General features: G+C 53.8%; 9 protein-coding genes across 9 annotated transcripts; 4 read left to right on the forward strand and 5 right to left on the reverse strand.

Moving 5' to 3' along the window:
• Nucleotides 1–251: 251 nt before the first annotated feature.
• On the forward strand, nt 252–1,070 carry G647_06006 (uncharacterized protein; the record flags this gene model as incomplete). Its single annotated transcript, XM_008730331.1, has 1 exon — nt 252–1,070. One exon carries the CDS (start codon nt 252–254, stop codon nt 1,068–1,070), a length of 819 nt encoding a protein of 272 aa, XP_008728553.1.
• Nucleotides 1,071–2,687: 1,617 nt separating this feature from the next.
• G647_06007 (uncharacterized protein) lies at nt 2,688–3,425 on the reverse strand (the record flags this gene model as incomplete). Its single annotated transcript, XM_008730332.1, has 1 exon — nt 2,688–3,425. One exon carries the CDS (start codon nt 3,423–3,425, stop codon nt 2,688–2,690), a length of 738 nt encoding a protein of 245 aa, XP_008728554.1.
• A 314-nt stretch (nt 3,426–3,739) lies between these two features.
• On the forward strand, nt 3,740–5,476 carry G647_06008 (uncharacterized protein; the record flags this gene model as incomplete). The annotated part of the gene is made up of 1 exon (XM_008730333.1): nt 3,740–5,476. One exon carries the CDS (start codon nt 3,740–3,742, stop codon nt 5,474–5,476), a length of 1,737 nt encoding a protein of 578 aa, XP_008728555.1.
• Nucleotides 5,477–6,589: 1,113 nt separating this feature from the next.
• G647_06009 (uncharacterized protein) lies at nt 6,590–9,187 on the forward strand (the record flags this gene model as incomplete). The annotated part of the gene is made up of 1 exon (XM_008730334.1): nt 6,590–9,187. One exon carries the CDS (start codon nt 6,590–6,592, stop codon nt 9,185–9,187), a length of 2,598 nt encoding a protein of 865 aa, XP_008728556.1.
• A 1,092-nt stretch (nt 9,188–10,279) lies between these two features.
• G647_06010 (uncharacterized protein) lies at nt 10,280–12,025 on the reverse strand (the record flags this gene model as incomplete). The annotated part of the gene is made up of 4 exons (XM_008730335.1): nt 10,280–10,687; nt 10,841–10,982; nt 11,032–11,511; nt 11,598–12,025. The coding sequence occupies 4 exons, from the start codon at nt 12,023–12,025 to the stop codon at nt 10,280–10,282; spliced, it is 1,458 nt and encodes a 485-aa protein (XP_008728557.1).
• Nucleotides 12,026–14,328: 2,303 nt separating this feature from the next.
• Nucleotides 14,329–16,227, reverse strand: G647_06011 (uncharacterized protein; the record flags this gene model as incomplete). Its single annotated transcript, XM_008730336.1, has 1 exon — nt 14,329–16,227. One exon carries the CDS (start codon nt 16,225–16,227, stop codon nt 14,329–14,331), a length of 1,899 nt encoding a protein of 632 aa, XP_008728558.1.
• A 1,202-nt stretch (nt 16,228–17,429) lies between these two features.
• On the reverse strand, nt 17,430–18,500 carry G647_06012 (uncharacterized protein; the record flags this gene model as incomplete). Its single annotated transcript, XM_008730337.1, has 1 exon — nt 17,430–18,500. One exon carries the CDS (start codon nt 18,498–18,500, stop codon nt 17,430–17,432), a length of 1,071 nt encoding a protein of 356 aa, XP_008728559.1.
• Nucleotides 18,501–18,974: 474 nt separating this feature from the next.
• Nucleotides 18,975–19,745, reverse strand: G647_06013 (uncharacterized protein; the record flags this gene model as incomplete). Its single annotated transcript, XM_008730338.1, has 2 exons — nt 18,975–19,550; nt 19,608–19,745. The coding sequence occupies 2 exons, from the start codon at nt 19,743–19,745 to the stop codon at nt 18,975–18,977; spliced, it is 714 nt and encodes a 237-aa protein (XP_008728560.1).
• Nucleotides 19,746–20,513: 768 nt separating this feature from the next.
• On the forward strand, nt 20,514–20,669 carry G647_06014 (uncharacterized protein; the record flags this gene model as incomplete). The annotated part of the gene is made up of 1 exon (XM_008730339.1): nt 20,514–20,669. The coding sequence occupies one exon, from the start codon at nt 20,514–20,516 to the stop codon at nt 20,667–20,669; it is 156 nt and encodes a 51-aa protein (XP_008728561.1).
• Between the last annotated feature and the right edge of the window lie 1,703 nt (nt 20,670–22,372).

Here is a 22,372-nt window from a genome sequence, read left to right on the forward strand (position 1 = left end):
ATGATCTCCGCCACTTGCAGGACTTGGCAAGATCTCGAGGCTGTCGGGATTCGAGAACCAGATCTTCTCTGACTTTGGGTCCTCTCTGTAAAGTCCTTTGATTCGTTCATTCCGCCTTGCTTCTCCGGCCCAAACCACGGCAACTGATGAATAGAGTTCTCTTTGGAAATAGAAGCCAGCCCATTTCCTCAGCGCTTCCGGTAACTCGCCTGCTGCGAGTGGCAAAGTCACAACGCCAACACCTTCACATCATGCCGGCAGCAAGAGAGTCGCGTTCGGAGATCAAAGTTTTGATGCTACATGGATACACGCAGAACGGCACTCTCTTCCATGCAAAGACACGCGCCATGGAAAAGCACCTTCAGAAGGCATTGCCGGGCATTTCATTCAGCTATCCAACTGGACCTTTACAACTCAAGCCGAGCGATGTCCCAGGCTTTGATCCGACCTCTAGCGAGGACCCGGACAGTATCGAGGCTTACGGCTGGTGGAGACGGTCAGACACTTCTGACCCACCCGAATATGTTGGTCTGGATAGAGGACTGGAGACAGTTGCGAAAGTTTTGGAATCAGAAGGCCCCTTCCATGGAGTCATAGGCTTCTCTCAGGGCGCAGCTCTAGCTGCTATGGTTGCTTCATTACTGGAAGGAGATTCAAGAAAACAAGCATTCGAAAAGGCACGGTCAAAATCAGCTCTCGCGATCCCATACCCAGCCTCCTTTGAACGACTGAGCCATCCACCACTCAGATTTTGCGCAGCATATTGTGGTTTTCGGGCACCTGGCCCGAGGTATGCAGGCTTTTACGAGGAGCCGCACATTCAGACCCCAGTATGTCATTTTATTGGAAGCTTAGATAGCGTGGTGGAAGAGTCTAGAACACAGGCTCTGGTCGATGCTGCAGGGGGGGCAGGGAACACCCAAGTTGTGATTCATCCTGGTGGACATTTTGTACCGAGCGGAAAGCAGTATCTCGACACTATTGCCGTGTTCATCAAGCAGAGGATGTCGTCTGCTGATGAGACGCCAGAGCAGGAGGAACGGGTGGAAGACATGGACGTGCCTTTTTGAGAAGATTGCGCATGCCCAACGTTACGTTAGATACCCTGTAGAGGTGATAGACTGGTCTAGACGCCGATGCGCAACATAGATGCTCACCATCACTGTGCTCATCACGATGCAATGACTCTTTGTGAGTCAAGAATGAAGTGAGCCTGAGAACTCGAAATCGGTTGGCAACAGTCTCTACGATGATTGGCTCGGATAAAGTGTAAGTCCGATCTAAAATTGCCAAGCCACGCACGAAACCTCGTCGACTCCTCTTCAAAGCCCATTTCTACCGCCACTTACCCATCATTGCACCTCGAGTGATCAGTCGCATCTTCATCCAGCTCGACCAGACTAAGAACAGATCGATACGAAAGACAGCTTTCAGGTCAATTCCAGAAATCAGACAAAATGGTACGCAGCCCAGCCCGCAAATGATAGCAGAAGTCAACGATGCTCAAAATTTCCCCTCTCGGCTTCGCAATGCACACGAGCACTGCAACAATTATCAACGCCAACTCGATCGTCTTCATCCCACGTACACAGTTGACATTCCTGGTCATAGGTTCTCGCAATCGATCTTCTCAACCCTACGCCTCAGGCTGAGGCCCGCAAGCACAAGCTCAAGGTACGAACCACAGACATACCCGATCTGGAGGATGCAAAAATCTGACAATAACACACAGACTCTTGTCCCTGCCCCTCGATCGTTCTTCATGGACGTCAAGTGCCCCGGCTGCTTCACCATCACCACCGTTTTCTCACACGCTCAGACCGTCGTCATCTGCGCAGGCTGCTCAACCGTGCTTTGCCAACCCACTGGTGGCAAGGCCAGACTCACAGAGGGCTGCTCATTCCGAAGAAAGTAGACGACAATCTACGAGCGGGATGAAAATGGGATGGCTTTGAGCAATTTTTGCTAGATAGAAGATGGATCCCACCCCAGCTATGCCGCAACCAAAAGGAGTTCCGGATATCTTGCAAAAGAGACTTGACGACAGCATGGCAGGCAAAACTTTTTCTCTCCTATGACAAGAATCCTGGCGTTGATGATATTTATCGATGGAACAAGAATACCCTTCGCAAAAAGTTGTTCTTTTGCAATGGGATGACCGGGCAAGAGGCATCCGGATTCTGCATGAACGTACATACGTGAGGAGGGCAGGGTCTTGATGTTGAGGAAGGCCTACGACCTTGCATTGGGCTCCGAACCAGTGGTGGTGGGATTCATGAATAGTCAATGTACTCGTAGTACAGAAGGCAAGCAATGAAAATCTTCGAAAAGCATCCGAACTCTCGCATGATGATCTGTAGCTCGCTGCTAGCCAATCCCCTGTCACGTCTGTTCCATATCACTCATCGTGGCACTCCTCCCAGACATGTGTGTCTGAAAATCATGGGGTGCTGTGCAGCGTCCGCGGGGCGTGTCTGATGTTGGGGACACGGCTCACCACGACGTTGGGCTCGCCCTCTGCCTGTTCGGAATGTCGCTGGGCTGGCTTTCGGTTGTGCACCCCATTCATTCATTTCTGCAGTGGCCATGCCGTCGTCCCTTGCTTCGGTTGCCGCGTGAAATCTTGAGAAGTTTTGATGGCTTCCTGCTTCGAGCCATGAGATCGACTTGGGATCCCTGCAAGGCATTCAACCACGCTCGAGTTCATTCATGATTCTGTTGACCAGCTTCTTCTGTTCCTTGTCTCTCAACTCGTTCTCGTCCATCTCTCTTAAGCATCGGCCCACTGCACAGATGCCCTTGACACCGGCCTCAGGACAATCGACCCACACTTTGCCATTCTTCCCAATCGCGATTTCAAATCCGCCCTGCAGCCTTGAACCGAGTTCCTCCAGCGCCGCAACTTCTTGCTTCTTCAGAAGTCTCTCTGCAAGACCAGGGCTGACTTCAAACACCATCCCACCTGTGAGCGGGCCTAGTCCGTCCGGCTCGGCCTTTCCAGTCGCGGGATTGACACAGCTCAGCTCGATCTCCATGTTCTTCTGGGCCGAGACCACCTTGGCATAGACGAGATCGTTGCTTTTCAGTTGGGGCCTCGTCTTCTTCGTCGCCCCTTCGAATGCCAGTTGTGGTAAGATAGCCTGGGGTGAATATGCATTGATGTAGAGGTGGAAAGACTCTGCTGCGGACAACCGTACTTGAGCGATTACCAGATCTCCTGCTTTAGGGATATACCGTCCATCTGGTGTCGCGATCTGCGCCGTCTTCTTCCTGTAGTCGACGTCCAGGAGGCCGCCGATGGTGGCTGTGAAATCGCTAGTATCTGGTTCTTGTCTAAGGCCATGGCCGATTTTGCGCTTCTGAGAAGTGGGAATCTGGTTCGCGGATATCCGATCTCCGGGAAGAAGAACTTCCAGACCGGCCATGCCAAAAAAATATAGCCTCCGACGTGCCTGTTGAATAGAGTGATGGTTGGAAAGGCTGTGCCCATGGACAAGGATCGGAGAGACAAGGCTGAGAAAATGTGGGTAAGGCTGAAATTCTCGCCCGACCTTCCTCGGACCGTGGGTACCCGCTGCGAGCCTCGAAAAAAAGTTCCTAGGGTTTTCACAAGTTTCATGCCGCAAGTTTCAGTCCGTCTTTGAATAGCAGAAGGAGGGCACGATCGCTGCATATCTTTTTCGGGGCTTCCCACTTTGTATCTTGGTCACTCGCATTTCTTTGACTGGAAAAGTTCGCCATGAGTGAGCAAACGAACGGAGGACCCGCCGAAGGGTCGCCGGAACAGTACGCCATTGGTATCTCCTTCGGAAATTCCTACAGTTCGATTGCGCACATATCTGGAGAGGGCAAGGTCGAGGTGATCGCCAATGAGGAGGGAGATCGACAGATTCCTTCCATCTTGTCGTATATCGAGGGAGAAGAATTCCACGGCACCCAGGCAAAGGCGCAGTTGGTTCGCAACAGCAAAAACACCATCGCATTCTTCCGCGACTACATTGGCCGAGACTACAAGTCGATAGACCCCACGCCTTGCCATGGCTCTGCACACCCCATCGAAGAAAATGGCAACATCTGCTTCCCTGTTCGAGATAGAGATAGTGAAACGGAGAACAAGCTGCCAGTCCTCGAGGTTGCCACACGACACTTGAAGAGACTGAAAAACTCCGCGTCCGACTTTGCCGGCAGGCCCGTTACCGCGGCGGTCGTGGCCGTTCCCACAGATACCAACGATGAGCAGAAAGCAGCGCTGACGAAAGCCGCGGCGGACGCCAATGTGGAAATCCTGCAATTCATGCCCGAGCCCATTGCCGCGCTCCTTGCTTACGACTCACGGTCCCCCGATTCCACCGCCGACAGGCTTGTGCTTGTCGCGGACTTTGGTGGAAACCGGTCTGACGCCGCAGTCGTTGCATCAAGAGGGGGAATGTACAGCATTCTGGCCACTGCTCACGACTACGAGTTGGGTGGTGCTCAGCTGGATCAAGTGCTGGTCGACCACTTTGCGAAAGAATTTGAGAAAAAGAACAAGACCGACCCGCGCAAGAACGAGCGGAGTCTGGCCAAATTGAAGCTCGAGTCAGAAGCGGTCAAGAAGACGCTCAGTCAAAGCAACAGTGCCACCTTCAGCGTGGAGAGTCTTGCAGATGGTCTTGACTTTAGGTCCACCGTCAACAGGACGCGGTATGAGATTATCGCTCTCAAGGTCTTCGGGCGGTTCACCAGACTTGTCGAGGAGGTTATCAAAAAGGCTGATCTCGATGTGCTTGACATTGACGAGGTGATCTTGTCTGGTGGCACATCGCACACGCCGAAGATTGCGAAGAATGTCGAGGCCCTCTTTCCAGAGTCAACGCAAGTGCTGGCTCCTGCGATTTCGACCAGTGCATTGAATCCTTCGGAGCTGTCGGCACGGGGGGCTGCTCTTCAAGCGTCTCTGATCCAGGAATTCGACAAGGAGGACATCGACCAGTCAACGCACGAGATGGTCACTGTGACGCCTCATCTGACGGCTGCAATTGGATTCCAAGTTACAAAGCAGCCTGAGGATTCGTTCACCGTGATCGTTCCACCCGAGACGGCCGTTCCTGCACGAAGGACGAAGGTCATCGAAGGCCTCGAGGGAGATGTTCTCGTCCGTATCCTGGAAGGCGAGCGAGCCATCAAAGTCACTCAGCCCGAACCAAAGCCCAAAGCAGAGACAAACGGAACGAAAGATGACGAGGATGACGAAGATGAAGATGAAGACGACGAGGACGACGAGCCCGAGGAGATCCGCGAGAAGATCTGGAAGCCAAAACAGGCTCTCGCAGAATTCATTTTCAAGGACCTGAAGAAGAAGTCGAAAGTCGAGGTTACGGTCAACGTCGATGCGGAGCTCTCCCTGTCCATCACAGCGCGGCAAGTCGGCGGGAAAGGCGGGATTAGAGGCGAAATCAAGTCCGCCGAGACGACACATCAGAACGGAAGTGCTTGAGTGTGCTCTCTGCTATCACACTATGTTTCAACAGGCAGGCAGGCATGGCGCGGGCGCAGGCGCGGACGCAATCGCGATGGGTTCACAGAGTACGAATAAAAAGAATGCAGTCATCGATTGATCAACGAGAAAGAATAGACGTGAGTGCTGGGCCAGCAGTTACCCATCTTGCACGCTTTTGATACCCCCCGTGGGTAAAGGACGAGGGTGAAGCAGCAGCTGCTCCCTCTTGCCATAGAACATTTCATCCATGCGTTTGGCCGGTTCTTGTGCGCTTCTTTGCGCTCCTACCGACGATGATGCTCGCCCTCTGCAGTGCAAGCAAACGATGCCCTCGTCACAGCCTCCTATCATGCCTTTCCCCACCAGATTGTCAGAGATTTCAGCCCTGTTCTTCCAACCTCATATATGACTAATACGACTAATACAACCGTACTACTACTCTCCCCTCCCTGATGGTGCCATTCCATAGTCCAGCGCATGTGGGCAACGGTACACTACCCGATATATATGCGTCCTGCCTGTCCCGCTGTCTGACGGCAGTCTGCACCAAACTGGCGCCGCTCTCATACGGCCGTACGGGGGAAAGAAGAATCGACCATTCGAGATGGGCAATATGCTCCTTTGGTCAGTACTACGTACGAAAGGTGATAATCTCACGAAGTTAACTTTGTCGTTGGAAGCCAACTGTGTCGTCGGCTAGATTAGCCAGGTACTCCTTACTCCCTCATCGCACGAACAGTCACCAAATTGCTACAGCACTGAATTGAGACGGGCGGCACGGGCCAGACCGGATAGCCGATTGGCGAGCGATCGAGACTATCAAAGGTACTCGTACTTACTACGGACGTACTGAGTCCTGGAGGACTCGTGAAGGGCCAGGTGGGGGTTCTGTGGGGACGACATTCGCCTCCTGTGTATGTGATACAGCAGGGGGACCGGGTCTCGACTCCCTAGCCCCTCATGACCGTCGAGCGGCTGAAGGAGTCACGGGACTCTCAGTTGACCATTCCTCAGACATGATGTTCCTCTTATATTCGAGCATCGTTCCAAGAGGGATAATCACCTTGATCCGGGTCGACGAACTAGATGGACTAAAGTACCGGGAGCAACATGGACCACCTGGATAGACCTGCCAATCCCGTCAAAGATCAGTTCAAGATCGCATTCGTGTGTCTGGCGCCATACGATGAAGGAGAGTTCTTCACTTACCCGTCCCGGCGTGGATTTGACGATATGGGAGTGCTAGAGGGCGACTTTACGCGCAAGTCAGCCGATGGCAAGGATGAACCCGTTGGCATCACTCTGGTGCAGTCGTTTCTCCAGTCGTGGCTCTTCTTTGGGCTTCTATGCGAGGTGTACAGAGTTATCGGACGGCCATTCAATCAACGCGACTACATCTCTGAGGACTCGTTGCTGGTCAGAGGCGACGGCCGGGGAAGAGGCCTGACACGGAGAGTCAACACCAGCGCCTTGCCCGAGCTACTCGCCTTCTGGATTGACTCGTTCAAGCAGAAGAGAGCGACAGGAGAGCTCTCATTCGAAGACGTCCAGCGCCTGTGCATGCGGATCGACACGTATCTGCAGACGGCCTACAAGATGTGTTTCCGTCTGGTCCGGAGTCACCACAGCTATGTGGACGAAGATCTGCTCCTGTCCTTGATGTGTCTCGGGAACACTATCGACGATGCCATGGTGGTCGTCTACGACCGCTGCTTCTACGACTTCCTGCCCGTGCAACTGCGAGGCACTCAGATTACTCCGCCGGGCTGGTCGCCCATAAAGAGAAGATGGGATGCCCCCAAGACTGTTTTCAACGGGCTTCTTTTCTCTGGCTGGTGTCCCTTTGATATTGGCATCTTGAAGCGAGACTTCGGCATCAACGAAATCATCTACGCCTCGCAATTGCGTCGGCACGGCAGTCTACAGCGCCACATGGCGTGCAGCACGACCGCTTGCACCGCCAACAACATTGACGAATCGACATACAAGACCCGGCATGGGACGCTGGGCTCTGGCTGCAACGGCTCAAATTGTGACGACGTGGAGTTCGACTATGAGACCATCTGCGAGACCATCCGGTCCGGTCTCACGCCCATTATCAGGTCCGAGATCAATGCGCATGGGGAGTTTGAGTTCAGCGTCGTCCCTTATTTGGGTGATGGAGATTCTTATGTTGCTATCAGCCACGTATGGGCTCACGGGATGGGCAACACCAAAAGGAACACCTTACCAAGGTGCCAGCTCAAGTCACTCCACCAGCGTACTGTCGTTCTCTTGAGCAGCTTCAGTGCGATTGATGCTCCGCCAGTGCACGCCAACATCCGAAACAGAAGATTGAGCTATTTCTGGCTCGACACGATATGTGTGCCGGTGCAGCCTGCCAATGTCGACGTGCGGAAAATGGCGATCTCGCGAATGGCCCAAGTGTACGAACAGGCACATTCGGTCTTGGTTCTCGACGAAGGCCTGCTGTACACGTCACTCCGAACCGACGACAAGACAATCACAACGGTGTCGTACAGGGGTCGCCGGGCTCCGCCGCCGGTCCGTCAGAAAGACCTGGTCATGTCGGTCATGTTCTCGGATTGGTGGCGGCGACTGTGGACGCTCCAAGAAGGCGTCCTGCCGGACTACCTCTTCGTGGCCTTTGCCGACTGCTCGATGCACCTGAGCCACGTCGTGCCCGCCGGGGCGGAAGAGCACGTCATGAACCGCGCCGATCTCTCCTCGGACAGAGTCAAAGAGGGGCTCACAGACCTGATCGAGAAGTCACACCTCGCCAACGAGCGAGGAATCATCACCGTCGACAGGAAAGTCTCCAAGGAAAACATGGAATACCGGCGCCGTGTGCTCCGGCTCCTCTGCAACCGCGCGACCAGCCGATCAAGCGACGAGCCCATCTGCCTCGCCACGCTGATGGGCCTGGACCCGCAAATCCTCCTGGACACGGCCCCGAAAGACAGGATGCAAATGCTGTATGCCTGCCTGGGCACGCTCCCCGCGGGCCTGGTCTTCCTGCCCGTGCCGAAGCTCGAGGCCGAGAATTTCCGCTGGGCGCCCCGGTCCCTGATCGGCGTCCCCATCAGCCTGATGACCACCCAAGTCCTGCTCTCCGAAGAAGACAGCGAAGCCGAAGTGACCGACGCGGGCATCCGGCTCCACGCGGCGGGCTACCCGCTCGCCTCGCTCGACACGCCACTCAACGACAACTTCTACATCTTCCCCGGTCCGCCAGGGCACATCCCCCCCGAGGAGGACGAGGACCGCCTGACAAACGTCGACAAGATCAGGGCAAGCCACGAGCAGGTCGTCGCCATCGTGCACTACGACCAGACGGTGCAGGATCAGTTCGGCGACGCCGCCACCGGATTTGCAGTCGCGCCCTGGTCATCCCTGAGCGAGCAAGATCTCATCGACCCCGTCGTCGTGCTGCCGCACCTGCGAAGAATCGAGCGCGCAGCCCAGCATCCGGGTATCCTTGTCACGAAGGCCCAGCTGGTCGACGGGGTCTGGCACGCCCGGTTTTTATGCAATGTCTGGTGTCACCGCAACTCGATGGCCATGTGGGGGAACAATCTGGCGTCCGATCCGGGGACCGTCAAGCACAGGCTGACCGCCGAAAGGGCCGCGGTGGCGCAGGGTTCGCGGACGGGTAACATGGCGTGGTTTCACGGGTCAGAGGTTCTCAGGGATTGGTGTATTTCTTAAATGGTAGGAATTGGTCGTCAACCAGTCAGGCTGGTTAAAGTAGATAGGTGGATTTACGCTGCTGTTTTGATGCTGATGGTGTGGCACGGCCAGCTCGTGTCCTTTTACGCTGCAGTTTTGATGCTGATGGTGTGCCACGGACATCTCCTGTCCTGCTGGTCGGTTATAAGTAGCTGCTGGTGTCGTCCGATCAGGCATCAAGGCTGACGGAGAAGATACGCTGCATACATAAGGTACCTAGGTAGTATCCACAACAGACAGACGATACAATATATAATGCATCGAACTGGTACGGTAATTCCAACTCAACACCGAAGAGACGACTGTGAATATCGCGTGCGTACTCAGTATTGTAACTGGAAGGGTTCTCCTCGCACCAGTGTCGAATCTACTTACTACATATACGGAGTATTGCTCCGGACTCGGAAAGTACCTGTCTTAACTTCCACAGTGTAGCCTTGCACTCTCCTCACGAAACACGCCATGTGGTCGCATGCCAGTCTACAGAGCCAATACAATAGTGAACCAGGAGATACTCTCCATCATGTAGAACAAGGTGCAAACAGGTTAGTAACTCTCTGACCTGACGCCCAAAAGAGACTGTCGCTGCTCATACCTGACATTTATCTTGGTGATAAGTGCCATTTGGCGATTTCAAGGGCACACTGTAGTAAGTTCAGTTACTCCGTCAAGTGCTGTGTACTTTGATACTTAGTACTCCGTACAACGAGTAGTAACCCAGTGTGGCTAGCGCGGATTTTAATCAAGCAGCTTAAGCTCACACGCTAGCCAGATGCAGTCGTATATACATTCCTCGGTGTCGCGAACGGGTTTCGGCACGGGTTGAGCAACTGTAGGGGGAATAGAATGGGACGTTGTAGCGGGACAGTGCGACTACGGGTGTAAGTGCGCTGCAACGGGTTCCTCTACCATGAGAAATGCCGCACGACTCCGCGAGCTCGATTCGGATCAAGCCCTTGACGGTTTGAAGATGGCCGTGTAAATGGTAGGACGTGCCCACGGGTCGACATTTGATAGTGGCGCCAGCACAAGCCACCGCACCCGTACCATCATGAGACTTCACCCCTTACATTACCCTACCGCCCCCCTCGAGGCGCCTCGCTGCTCTTCATCCACCCTCTCGGTCCTGTTCTTCCGGGCCTCCTTCTCGGCAAACACGGCCAACAAGCCGAGATCATAGGTAGCTTTCAACGCCCCCGCGGCAACAAAGGCGACCCAGAAATGCTTCTTCGTCCCCAAGACACCGGTGATGACCGGGCCCCAGCTCTGCGAACACGTCTTGACCACGTTGATGGTGCCCATTACCGCGGTCCGTTCATGAGGTAGGACGATAGCTGCCAGGAAGGCCGAGCGCGGAGCCACGTCCATGACCTGCGTGCAGGCTCGGCCGATGAGGAAGGCCAGGGCTCCGCCCAGACTGGAGGGGATGGGTATCAGGGCCAGACAGATGGGCGACGGAAGGTGCGTGAACACCATGGTCTGCTCCGTAGATTATATCAGTACAGACAGACAGACAGACAGACAGACAGACAGACAGACAGACAGACAGACAGACAGACAGACAGACAGACAGACAGACAGACAGACAGTACTTGTATGGGACACTGCGAAGAATGATCGCTCCTTACATACCTTGACGTTCCCGATTCTTTTTGAGATGGACGACGCCACGAAGATGGAAAGCGCCGAGATGACACCCGTGACGGAGAAGATTGACCCCAACTGGCCCTCCGAGAGGTTGAACTTGCGCTTGAAGAAGTACGTGACCCATGATCTGCGGTCGTCAGCGGCCACGAGTGCTCCCTAGGGCCAAGAACACTTACAGCGGTGCCAATCCTGATGCGAGGTTGTCAAAGGCGAACAGGACGCACAACTGCATCAGGACAACTCGGCTCTCCTTGCTGATGTTCGGCAGCAGCCTCCATTGCCGCTGTTTCGCATCATCATTATCATCCTTTGTCGACGCTGTGCCGTTGCCCAACAAGGGCGTCGCCTCCGTCACGTTGGCAGGCTTCGGCTTAGGATCGAGCTCGCACGCCTTGCTCAGCATGAGAGCCAAGCACAGCTTGACAATGCCCACGGCGGCGTAGACGAAGAAGATGACACGGTAGGCGTCGATCGTGCCAAAATGCCTCTCATCCCGGAGATAGGTGATGACCCAGCCGCAGCCTATAAAGCCGAGTGCCGTCCCTGCGGTGCCGATCAAGCTGTACCAGGCATAAACATCGCTTCGCTCCTCCTTGGACGTGAGATGCGCGATGGTCGATTCTTCGATCGCTCGGAACGGACCGATCTCATTGCCCCTGTCGTCAACACATGTCAGTCAGTGACTCAGTCAGCGTGGCGCGCCCCCGGTACTGTAGGCTCTCAGCTTCTCGTCACAACATACGCAGGACTTATGACCCCCAGAATGGCCGCCCCCAGCAAAACCCAATAATCCCCGCTCAGCCCAAACACCACGCCACTGGCGCACATCAACGCCGCACCCAGGACCAAGATCCACCGCCGGCCCAGTTGATCGGCAATCAACGTCAGCAGGAAACTGATAAACACGTCGCCCACGAGCGTCAAGGTCATGAACAGTCCAATCCGGGCGTCCTCGTTGCCGAGATCCGACAGGTACGAAGCGAGGATGAGCGTGCTGCCCCCGTAGGCGAACAGGCGCACGAAACGCTGGAGGATCAGGATCTTGGTGTCGACATGGCTGTGGTAGAGCGTGACCAGGCCGAGTTCCTTCAAGAATACCTTCACTGGCCGGAGAAGCCGCGATGAATTGCTGTTCGGCGCCGGCGTTACGTCCTCTTGCGAGTCCGCCATGGTTGTTCTGTTGATGACTTGTAGTAGAAGTTAGATGAAATGTGGCGTGCAGAAGGACTTTTTACGCCGCGCTGCCCTTTCGCTGAAGTCACGGTTATATTTGTTTGTAGTTGATTATATACAGCTCGACGGGACGCCGGCCTCGCTTGTAGCAGCTGCGTAGTCTCGGGCTTTGCAAGACCGAGAGAGCTCCGCATGGATGAAAGGCGACGCTTGTCTCAGCATTGTCTAAGTTCTAGGTGTCAAAGTAGCTGGCGGTGAATTCCGCTCGCTTGCTCGCTCACTGCTGCTTGAAGAAAATCTCAAGCGACGTGAGAAGACACTCACTCTTTTCTCAAGTACCTCCTACAGGTCTCTCTGCGCATGTTGTAATGGCCTCAATTCACACACCTTGCCCTTGATGAGGGAAGTCCGCAATTGCATTTCACCAGCCCTATTTGAAGCCACTTGACAATGATGTCGCGTTGAATAGCTCAAAGGCTGCCGTGCCGTGACAGGTTTGCAAACTCTGGTTCAATTAGTCGTCATTGAGACCTCTGCGCTTTGATCTCGATTCCCGACTGTCCAGCGGTCCTCTACCCATGCCGCGGGTCATTTACGGGTCATCTCAAGACGCCGCTCTGATGCATTCTACTGCATCGCTCTCGTCTGCGAAATCATTGCGCTGATACCCTCCCATACTTCGTCAACAGCAATCATGAAACATGAAACATGAAATCCTGATGAAGCCTCATCTCATTGCCCTGTCCTGTTTCCCACACACGGTAAGGGTGCCACTGCGCTGAATCAAGCGAGCTGGCAGCACCATTCTATCCCTATTGCCATCACACTTCAAAGATCTCCCCTCGCTCCTCTCGTTCTCTCTACAGTTGTGTCTGTTCTTCTTTCCATTTCTGATCTTCTATCTCATCAGCTTTTCGCCTGGCTTCCAGCTCAAGAGTCTTGCTCGAGCCCCTGCCCTTCAGCTCGATCCATCTGCGAGCACCGATCACCTGCTCTGTGCCAAGACCATCTTCTCCCGGTTGGGTCACCACTGCTGCTTTCATGCCATTGTCACCAAGAGCCGCTGGCTCAAGGTTGACGTCCTCGAAATCCACCTCGGAGTCAGAGTCTGACTCGTCTTGAAGAGGAGGCGCTTTCATGACAACCGCCATCATCTGCCGGCGTAATGGATCCCTTTCCGAGCCGTCATAGTGGGCTGGAGTTGCTGGATGGGAGGTCGACCGAGTATATACCGGCCTTGTAGGTATGAGAGAACGAGGAGATGGGAGATATTGTGGCAGAGTGGCTGTAATTGCTATTGGAGTAAGGGCTGCCGTGTATACAGCGATGTACTGACACGGAACCTCAGAGCATTGTGAAACCGCTTGGGCGGTTGACTCGCCTGCCACTTTAGAAGCCAGGTTAGCATGGCTCGAGATCCCATCGGAAGTAACGTACGCTGCTGGCTGGGTTGCTCTGGATGTGGCCGTCAGCACTGGCGGCTGTGCGGAGGACTGCATGGTACCAGCTCTAGCTCTCTGCTGCTGGTTGTGCCAATTGCTCGCAGCAGCCCGTAACTCGCGTAACGCCTCAAGATCCCCGCAGGAGGTTGCTGGCGCCGATGTGCTGGTGGGCACTGTGGTGGCTGGATGATTGAAGCCTGTTCCCGAACTAGGGGCGAGGCCCGACTGATTGCACGGAAGGTGGCCAGGCTCATCGACAGCCATGGCACCTTCGTTTAAACGAGCAGACTGTCGCTCTGCCAACAACGCTTGCGTAGCTTGGGCCAACTGGGTTCGCACTGCGTCCAGCTGGACCTTGCTTGCAGCGTGTGCGCTCTTCTCAGTCTGCAGCATGCCTCTGAGGCTCTCGGCCTCCGCCTCAACTTGCCGACCAGCAGCTGTGAGCTGCTCCACTTCAGCCTGATGCTGGCCACGGCTGGCTTCAGCATTGGCCTCGATCTCTCGGCCGGCAGTCATCAGGAGGTCAATGTGTGCCTGATACTCGGCACGAATAGCGACCTCTTTTTCAACGGCGCCAGCCAGGTGCTGCTTTACCGTCTCTTGCAGTTGACTGGTAGTGGCCGTTTCGTTGGAGGAGTCTTGCTGTGTTTGTGAAAGATGAGCCTGGACTTGCTCTAGTTCCTGCGTCTTTGTCTCGACGAGCTTTGCATTTGCCTGCGCTTCTAGTCTGGGGTTCTTGACCTCTTCTTCATGCTTCTCCTGATGGCTTCTGAGTTTGAATTCAAGTTCCTGAACTTTTGTCTGGAGCTGCTGCGTCTCCACCGAATCGTGTGTTTCATTCTGGCTTCTGAGTATGGATTAAGGCTCTTGGACTTTGGTCTTAAGCTGCTGTTTCTCCGCCGAATCGTGCGTCTCGTTTTGGCTTCTCAGTCTGGATTCAAGTTCCTGGACTTTCGTCTGAAGCTGCTGTTTCTCAGCCAATGCACTCTCTAATGCTTTTGCCTTCCTGTCTGTATCCTTTGAGCTGCATTTGTCGCATTGATCAGGTCGTTGGGATTCTATTGGGCGGTGTGGGTTCTGTAGCTCGCGAAGGAGACTCTCGATTTTCAAGAGCACCGACGAACCTGGAACGTTGTGAAGTTTTTGGAAAATAGTGAAGTGTTCTGATTCGAGATGGAGGAGACGTCGGAAGTGATCGACGGAAATTATCCGGGTTGTAGCTGTTGGGCCTGAAGAGGAATAAGGGGATGGACCGGTGAGAACACTAGTGTGGTGGCTGTAAGGGACCGAGAAGTGGTTGGGTTGTGCGATCGGCTGGTCAGGTGTCTGTGGTGTGCGTCGAGCCAGTGAAGTTGATGTATGGTCATCTTTCTGTCGGCGTGCGGCGGCCTCCTCTTCTTCCCAGCATTTTCTGGCGCCTTCCACACCCTCACGTACATAGTTGACGACCCGAGCTCGCATTCTGCCAGCAAGGCGAGTCGCCGGTACCATTGCATATGCGACGGCATAGATGCCGCAGACAAGGACTGCAAGGGCAACCCCGAGGCAAACAAGACCCATGACCATCGATAGGCCAAGCAGGGAAAACAGGACGTTGACCATCAAGAGGAAACAGAACGGCATGACCCCAAAGACAAACTTCTCGACATATGTGTCACACAGCCAACAGATGCCCTGTCCAAGAGGTGTGATGATGACACGCCATGACAGTCTGAGAGGGATTTCCACCAGGTACAAGTACTGTATGTCGAACATCCATTTCACGGCAGCTAGTAGCTTGTGGCGCAACCCGCAGGAAAGCGTCCGCAAGGTCGTCGCAGGCCGGACTTCAGGGCAGCGTTGGTGTATTGTTGGTGGAGGGAACTCTGGTTGTTTCTCCGAGGTTATGAAATGAGCCAGTAACGCAACCAACAAGTCTCGAGCCTCCTCTTTGGTTGAAGCTGTGGTGATCTTGCCTTGCTCGTAATAGTCTAGTGCTTCTGCAATAACCTTCCGGTGACGAGCGCGGGTCGATTTCACCTCTTCACGCTGCTTGCGTTGCAGGAGGTCTTGACGTCTTAACTCTGCTCTCACGATTGTGATGCTTGCGCCGATGAGAAGGAAGCCGGTGGTAACGAACAGGAAGCAGTAGATGAGCCATTGTGGCAGTGTCAAAGACGCGAGGAGGTCTCCCATCGAACAACTGACCGCTGAGGCCGTGACTCTGAACTTCCACACGATCGAAGTGGCGTGATTGACCACGACGGACATCGTTCCCAAGGTCCGTTGCTGAATTAGAGAGGTGGCTATTCGGATGCGCTCCCAGTGTAAAGAGAACAAGGGTGATAGTCGGGCGAGGATTGATTGAGAGATATGGAGGGTTGGTGCCTCCGGCAACGTCGTGAGGAAGGCAGACAGGAGCTCGAAAGCGCGTTCTGACACGCAGAACGAAGGTTCTTCCCAGTTTGCCCACGCTAGTGGTGCAAGGCAATATTGCACATGAGGAACTGTGGTCGAGGGAGGTGTAGGAGGTGGAGAGGTTGCCACAAAAGCGATGGACCCGCCATGATACACCGTTGTGGTGAAGGACACTGTCGGAGAGGCGGTGATTGTTGAGGTTACGGTGGAGGTGACGGTGGATGGCTCGATGGCCAGGAAATTGTGGAAAACGGGTTGGAAGGCCCGTTCGCGGAAAGCGACAACCAGGTCGGTTGTCTGCTGCTGAACATACGCGCTGAACGCGGCCACAAGGGCAATAATGGCGTTGAGAAGCTGCATCTTCGCTGTTGCTGAGGATGTGGGAGAGGTGGTGTTGTAAGGAGAATAAGCGAAGGCAGAATTCGAGAGAGAGATTCGAAGGTGGATGAAAAGGAAAGACCTCGGAAGAGGCAGTTGTGCGCGTACAGAGAACCTTGGCGGAGGAAGTGAATGGTGCTGCGCAATTGATATCATGCTGTGATTCAGTGAATAGTTGGTGTATTGTATTGAAGAGGTGGGTGCGGTACAATTCGCGCCATCATTCACCCTGCATATTCATCCTGTGACTGCTGGCTATTGTCCTCGCCAATCGATTGACCCTTCATCCCAACGTGCTGTCCTCATATGAGAGTATTGGCATATCTATTGTTGTCAGCAAGTGTGGTGTTGAGCGCGGTTACCACAAAGTTTCTCGGTTTGAAGCTTTGCACCGTTAATCTCGATCCGCCAGGCGCCATTTTCGGGCACACAGTCCTCTGCCACGGACTCATCAAGCTTGCCTGACTCGGTGATCCCTCCCGTCATTTTGTGTTTAATCCTAGCCATATCACTTACCGAGCTCAGTGTTTGTTGGCAACGGGCTGATCTGGATGGACAATACGAGGCCTGGTGAACCCGTTCGCCCGTGCCAAACGGGCATGTACCAAGCATGACTCGTTTGAAGAGCCGACGAACGGCTCGGCACACGGTTAGAATCGCAATTTACTGAGCCCAAAGATCCAGAATCCGTGGGAAAGCAGCTGCATTGTCCAACCCGGTTGCTGACAGGACTCTATTGTGAGAGAATGATGAGGTGCTCCACCTCAGATGAGGAAGATTCGTGCAATTTGCAGAAGCCACAATGTACGAGTCGAGCCGCCTCCGCACTCGGTGATGTGAGGATGGCTACTATACCGATTGCTGCGCTCGTCGCTGAGTGGCATCTGGATCGAAGAGCCGCCTCCCCAGTAGTTTCCATGTCTAATGTAGAAAGCTCATTTGCTACATCTGCAGATTCACCGGCACTGTCCGCAACAATTCCTCAGGATTAGGCATATGAGATGGCAGGCTGAGCCTGTGGCAGGCTCGACACTCAAGGTGCTATGGTGTCGCTGAAGATGATGTGAAGTGTGAAGTGAACAGAGGTGAGTGCAAGCCCCATTACTTAATTCATTTAGGCAACTGCAGCCGAGAAGAAGTGACTATCCAGCCTCGTCACGTGCGGGACAGCCTTACGAGCCTTTTCAATTCTGAACCTCCATAACGACCTTCCCGAAGAACTTCTGTGCAAGAAGATACTCATATGCTTCTCTGGCCTTCTCAAACTTGAAAGTTTTCTCATCCACGACTGGTCTCACGCCCTTATCCTCCATGAAGCTCAACATATCTCTGAACTGCTTCTTGCTCCCAACAAGCACACCTCGGACCAGACATGCGCTTGTAAAACAATCCCAGAAACCTGTCTTCCTTTCCGCCGGGTTGCCACCGAGAAATCCAATGATTGAGATGAGGCCTTCGGGTGCGACGGCCTTCAAGCTCTGTTCCATTGTGGTCTCGCCACCAACTTCGATGACATGCTGCGCCCCTGTTCCACCTTGCTTCTCAATGAATTCCATTGCAGTACGGCCCCAGGTTGGGTTGTCGCGGTAATTGATCACGAGGTCAGCACCTAGATCTTTCAACTTCTGTTCCTTACCCTTGTCGCCCGTCGTAGCAACCACATGCGCGCCGAGAGCCTTGGCGAACAGCAAGGCGAAGATACTGACACCTCCTGAGCCCTGGGTTAAGACCCAGTGTCCAGGCTCAAGCGACCGGCCTCCAACCCCAAACAGCGCGTTCCAAGCGGTTAGAGCTGCACATGGCAAAGTGCTCGCTTCGACTGTGCTCAAGAAATCCGGGATCTTGATCAACCCTTTTTCCCTGAACACGGCATGCTTTCTGAGTACACCGTCGTTGAGCCCTCCGAGACTCGTTGCCCTGCTTGCTTTCGTGGCATAACCGTCCTCGAAATCCTGGAAGAAGGTCGGGCACACCTTATCTCCTGCTTTCAGAGCCTTGACGCCGCTTCCGACCGCGACTACGACGCCTGCGCCATCTGAACATGGCACAAGGTCTTCCTTTGTGTATGCCGGGTATAGTTTCAGAGGCATGGCTATGTCTCGATAGTTCAGCGAGACAGCTTGAACGGAGATGAGAACATCATCCGCTCCCAGCGCCGGGACGGGCATCGATGCATCAAGATGCAGGCCATCGAAGCTGCCGGCTTTGAGGTCTATCCGATAGCCACTGGTCGTCGTGGGTATTGAATTCGACATCGTTGACGTGTAGATTCTGTGCCTTCTTCGGCTCGACCGCTAGGATGTCCTAAGTAGACCTGTGTATTCGTCGAGTCCGCCGTCAGAGTGTCAGTCGTGTTTCCAAATTCAGCGAGACCAATATTCAAGATTGTGCCTGACAACCACCACGTAGCTAGCACCGCAAATTTCTGGCCCTGAACGAAGAGCTCGGCAGATTGGGTTTCCACAAGAGAGCATTATCTATCTGGTGTTGCTGCGTACCCATTCTTATGGAACCGTGGTGTTGGAGAAATCCCCACATACGTACGAATTGGGTACGAGCGGGCCTTCAGCCATTTCCCCTTCTCGCTTCGTTTTCTTCGTTCGAGATTTGCAGGGTTGTGCTCTTCAGTCTGCAGCAAGGATCAAACATCGACTGTGGCCCAGTCTTCATCGCCAAGGTCAGTATATACTGCTCAGTATCCACGCACAGTCTAGGTACAGCCCGCTCCACTACAGCGTGGCCGCAACCAAACTCAGATAAATATTCCAGACTAGCGCCACCGTCGCGAAGAATACGATTCGTCGCTCGAAGGGGATGAAGGCCTGTGCGACGATATTCGCAAAAGGCCAAATCTTGTACCCGTTGAGCACGATGACCATCGTCCGTGTGCGCAAATTCGCAAGGATATTCTGAGGTTGGCCATTCAGGAAACCCATGATGATCAAGAAGCCAACTGTGTTGAACAAAGCACCAAGAGTCATACAGTCAATGAACCATTTCGTCCAGATGTTCTTCCAGTTCTTCTTAGGAAGCCTCTGTGGAGTCTTATTTCGTCGCCGCCGGTACCGACCTCCGGAGCTCTCTCCTGCTTTGGCGTCATCTCCCTCAATGCCGTTGGCCAGGGAGCCCTTTTCTTCGTCACGATCTTCGAGTGGGATGGACTCGTACTTTCCGCCTACTGGGCGATGGAGGTGTCTTGGAAATGTGTTCTCGAGTAGTTCCTGCCATTTGTAGTTCAAGGGCGCTGTAATGAGATCAAGGCACAGAAAGCGGAGTAGTCGAGGCAGGTCGAGAGTAAACGGGTCCTGTAACCGATTAGCCTCGACCAATGTAGCGTGCCGAAGACTTTATGCCTAGCATACTTCTGCCCTCGAGGCATCGATGAATTGAGCAAGAACGTTGGAGATTGAGACAATAGCAGCAGAGAGAATCCATGCTTCGAGTAGGTGTCTGCCAGGTCGCAGTTTTCTGACCCAGCCGCCCTTCTCTTGATTAGGCATACTTGGTGGTGTCGGGAGATGCAAAGAGGATTGAGATCTCATGTGAACACTTCCACAGAGCGCTGTCGATGGCGTGCAGCCACCAGAGTAGTGTCGCTGGGCGAGCAAGAACAGCAGATGGATATCTCGACCTTAGTCGGCCACCTGGGTTGCCTGATCGTGAAGGCGAGTTCAACGACGCTCATTACTGTACCTACATATATCGCAACACCAACCTACTGTATGACGATGATTGCAGCAGTGTTGTGGTGCCCCTAATTTAGTGGCCCCGAGATCCCCAAACAGCCCCGCAGGCGAACCCTAAGCTCAGCAAGGGTAAGCACAGCGTGGCACAGCCCTGGCATCAGCGGGTGGGACTGTGAGAGGACCTACTGTATCTGGTGGTACTGTGTAGCTGCTAACGTTGTCGATGCTCCCCTCAGTTGTGGTACGAGTCACATACTGTGTAATCCCATGGAAGCTCGCCGACGATACATACAAAGATCCGGCACGACCGATCTTCGGCGATCGATCCCATCGTACAGACAACCAAGAAGTTGGACATTTCTAGCAAGTCCTAGCTGAGGTTGTGGCAGCGTTAGGCACCAGCCTTCGAGCCCCTTCCACACGTTCAACAAAGACTTACAAAGTGAGGACAATGGAGAACTTTGGCGACGAGTGATTCCAGAGTTACCTTTTATTGATGAGAAATGGCTTACGACCTCGCCGAGCTCTCTCCTCCCATACGAAACATCCTCAACAACATTAATACCACTACCCTTCCCAAAGATGACCTCGACCTCTTCTTCCACTGCTGGATCCGTCCGCACTGTCCCGCCTGCCTCTCTGCATCAAACCCATACCCTTGCTCCTGGTGCGCAACATCGCAAACCTGCGTGCCAAACACCATCTTCCCTTACCCGTTCGGGATCCTTGCACCGATAAAGTCCGCTGATATATGTCCTTTGGCATGGCGGGAACGGTGGGAGATGAGGGCTCGGCCATTCATTTGTCGATGTTCGAGTATGACGCTCATAAGTGTCGTTGTCGCTGTACTCGGGACGCTTATAAGCCTGTTGGTGATATGGTTGAGTGTGAGGCTGGGGAGATGGGCCGCAAGGAGATGGAGGGCAAGGAGGCAGGGATGGTGGAAGATGAGTAAATGGATGCCCAGCTGGGTCCGGAGTGTCAATGATAGGAAGGATGCTTCTACGGAGACGGAAGCTGCAGCGGGCAGCGAGGTCAACGGACCAGCAGCCGCCAGTGAAAGCACGCCGTTACTTGCATAAATGTATTACGGCAAGTTTCAGCAACTTGGATAAACCCAGCCGACAGGCTTTGCGGACAATCTATCCACACAAAGTCAAAGAGAGCCCTTTCAGGCGCTCGGCCTTGAGGTGTCGGCTTGACCTTCACCAGCATTTTCACCTTCAACAGGAGCAGCTTCAGTATCCTCAGCAGCCGCGCCAAGTCCCTTGCAGACCTTACTTATCCGGTATTCGACGGTAAGCCCGCGTTCATCAATGACGAACCTTCCAGATCCGACAAAGAGTGCCTGTTCCAACGATTTATACCGCATTGAGCCCGTTTCGAATGATACCTGGATGACTTTGGTGGGAAAAGGAGAATATCAGTATCTGTGAACAAGATAGGAACATGGACATTGGAAGGCAATCGACAAGACAAGAAAAGGTGCCTATTCTGGATGACTCACAGGAGCTTCCGAAGTCAGTCGTTTTCGCGTTCGCGCTTCGACCCAGGATGCGGCGCATTTCATTCGTGATGTCGATTATGCCAGTGTAATGGATGTGGATCGTCTGAAGAGCCGGACGGGCTGTCAGCACACGACTCCTCTTCTCCAGGACAGAGCACAGAAGCATCAAAAACGTCAGAACGTACCTCTCCATTCTGATCTCTGGGCCCCGTACAAAACGTAACAATCAGTCTCGGCACATCTGGCTCATCGACGACACACTTGCAATCCGCCTCTGAGGAGGAAACGAAGGGGATCTTGTGACTCACCCAACGACCAAATCACTCCTCAATCTCATTCTGCCGCCATCCGGGTCATTATGGACATAATCTACTCCCTGGCCCCTCAACCTGGCATCAACTCTAACATCAAAACCCGGCTCGCTCACGAAAGAACCTGATACGAGTGGGACAACCGTGAGTGGTGTACCTCGCGAGAGAGAGCCGATGGGAGTGGCGGGGCCGATTAGAATGGTGAGGTGGAATGCGGGGAGGAGGGAAGGATGGTCTTGTAGGGTGGATGGGCGGGTCGGCGGCGAGGACATTATGTGACTTTAAATGGGAGGAATGGTATTGATCGATTAGGAGGGCTTTAGTCTCAGAGCAAGAATGTGAAGTTTTACGACGGCTCGGAGGGCATTATCTGGGATCGCTCACACACAACTGCCAGCTTCCAAGCCCATATCGCTGGGATAGTACCCTTCTTAACTGCAATAAATAGTGTAAGGTTCGTTCTTTGCTAGGTATTTGACCTTAGAGACCCACTGGAACGAAGGAAGGGACACAGCTGAACAGCTTGAGGCCTTGCAAAGACGGCTTAGCCAGGGATCGAACCATCTATTTAACTGAGGTTATAATCATATGTGTTTCAAGCACTGAGAAAGTCGGAAAGCCCT

The sequence above is a fragment of the Cladophialophora carrionii genome, assembly GCF_000365165.1.
Source record: "Cladophialophora carrionii CBS 160.54 unplaced genomic scaffold supercont1.5, whole genome shotgun sequence".
In the NCBI taxonomy this organism is placed as follows: Eukaryota; Fungi; Ascomycota; class Eurotiomycetes; order Chaetothyriales; family Herpotrichiellaceae; genus Cladophialophora; species Cladophialophora carrionii.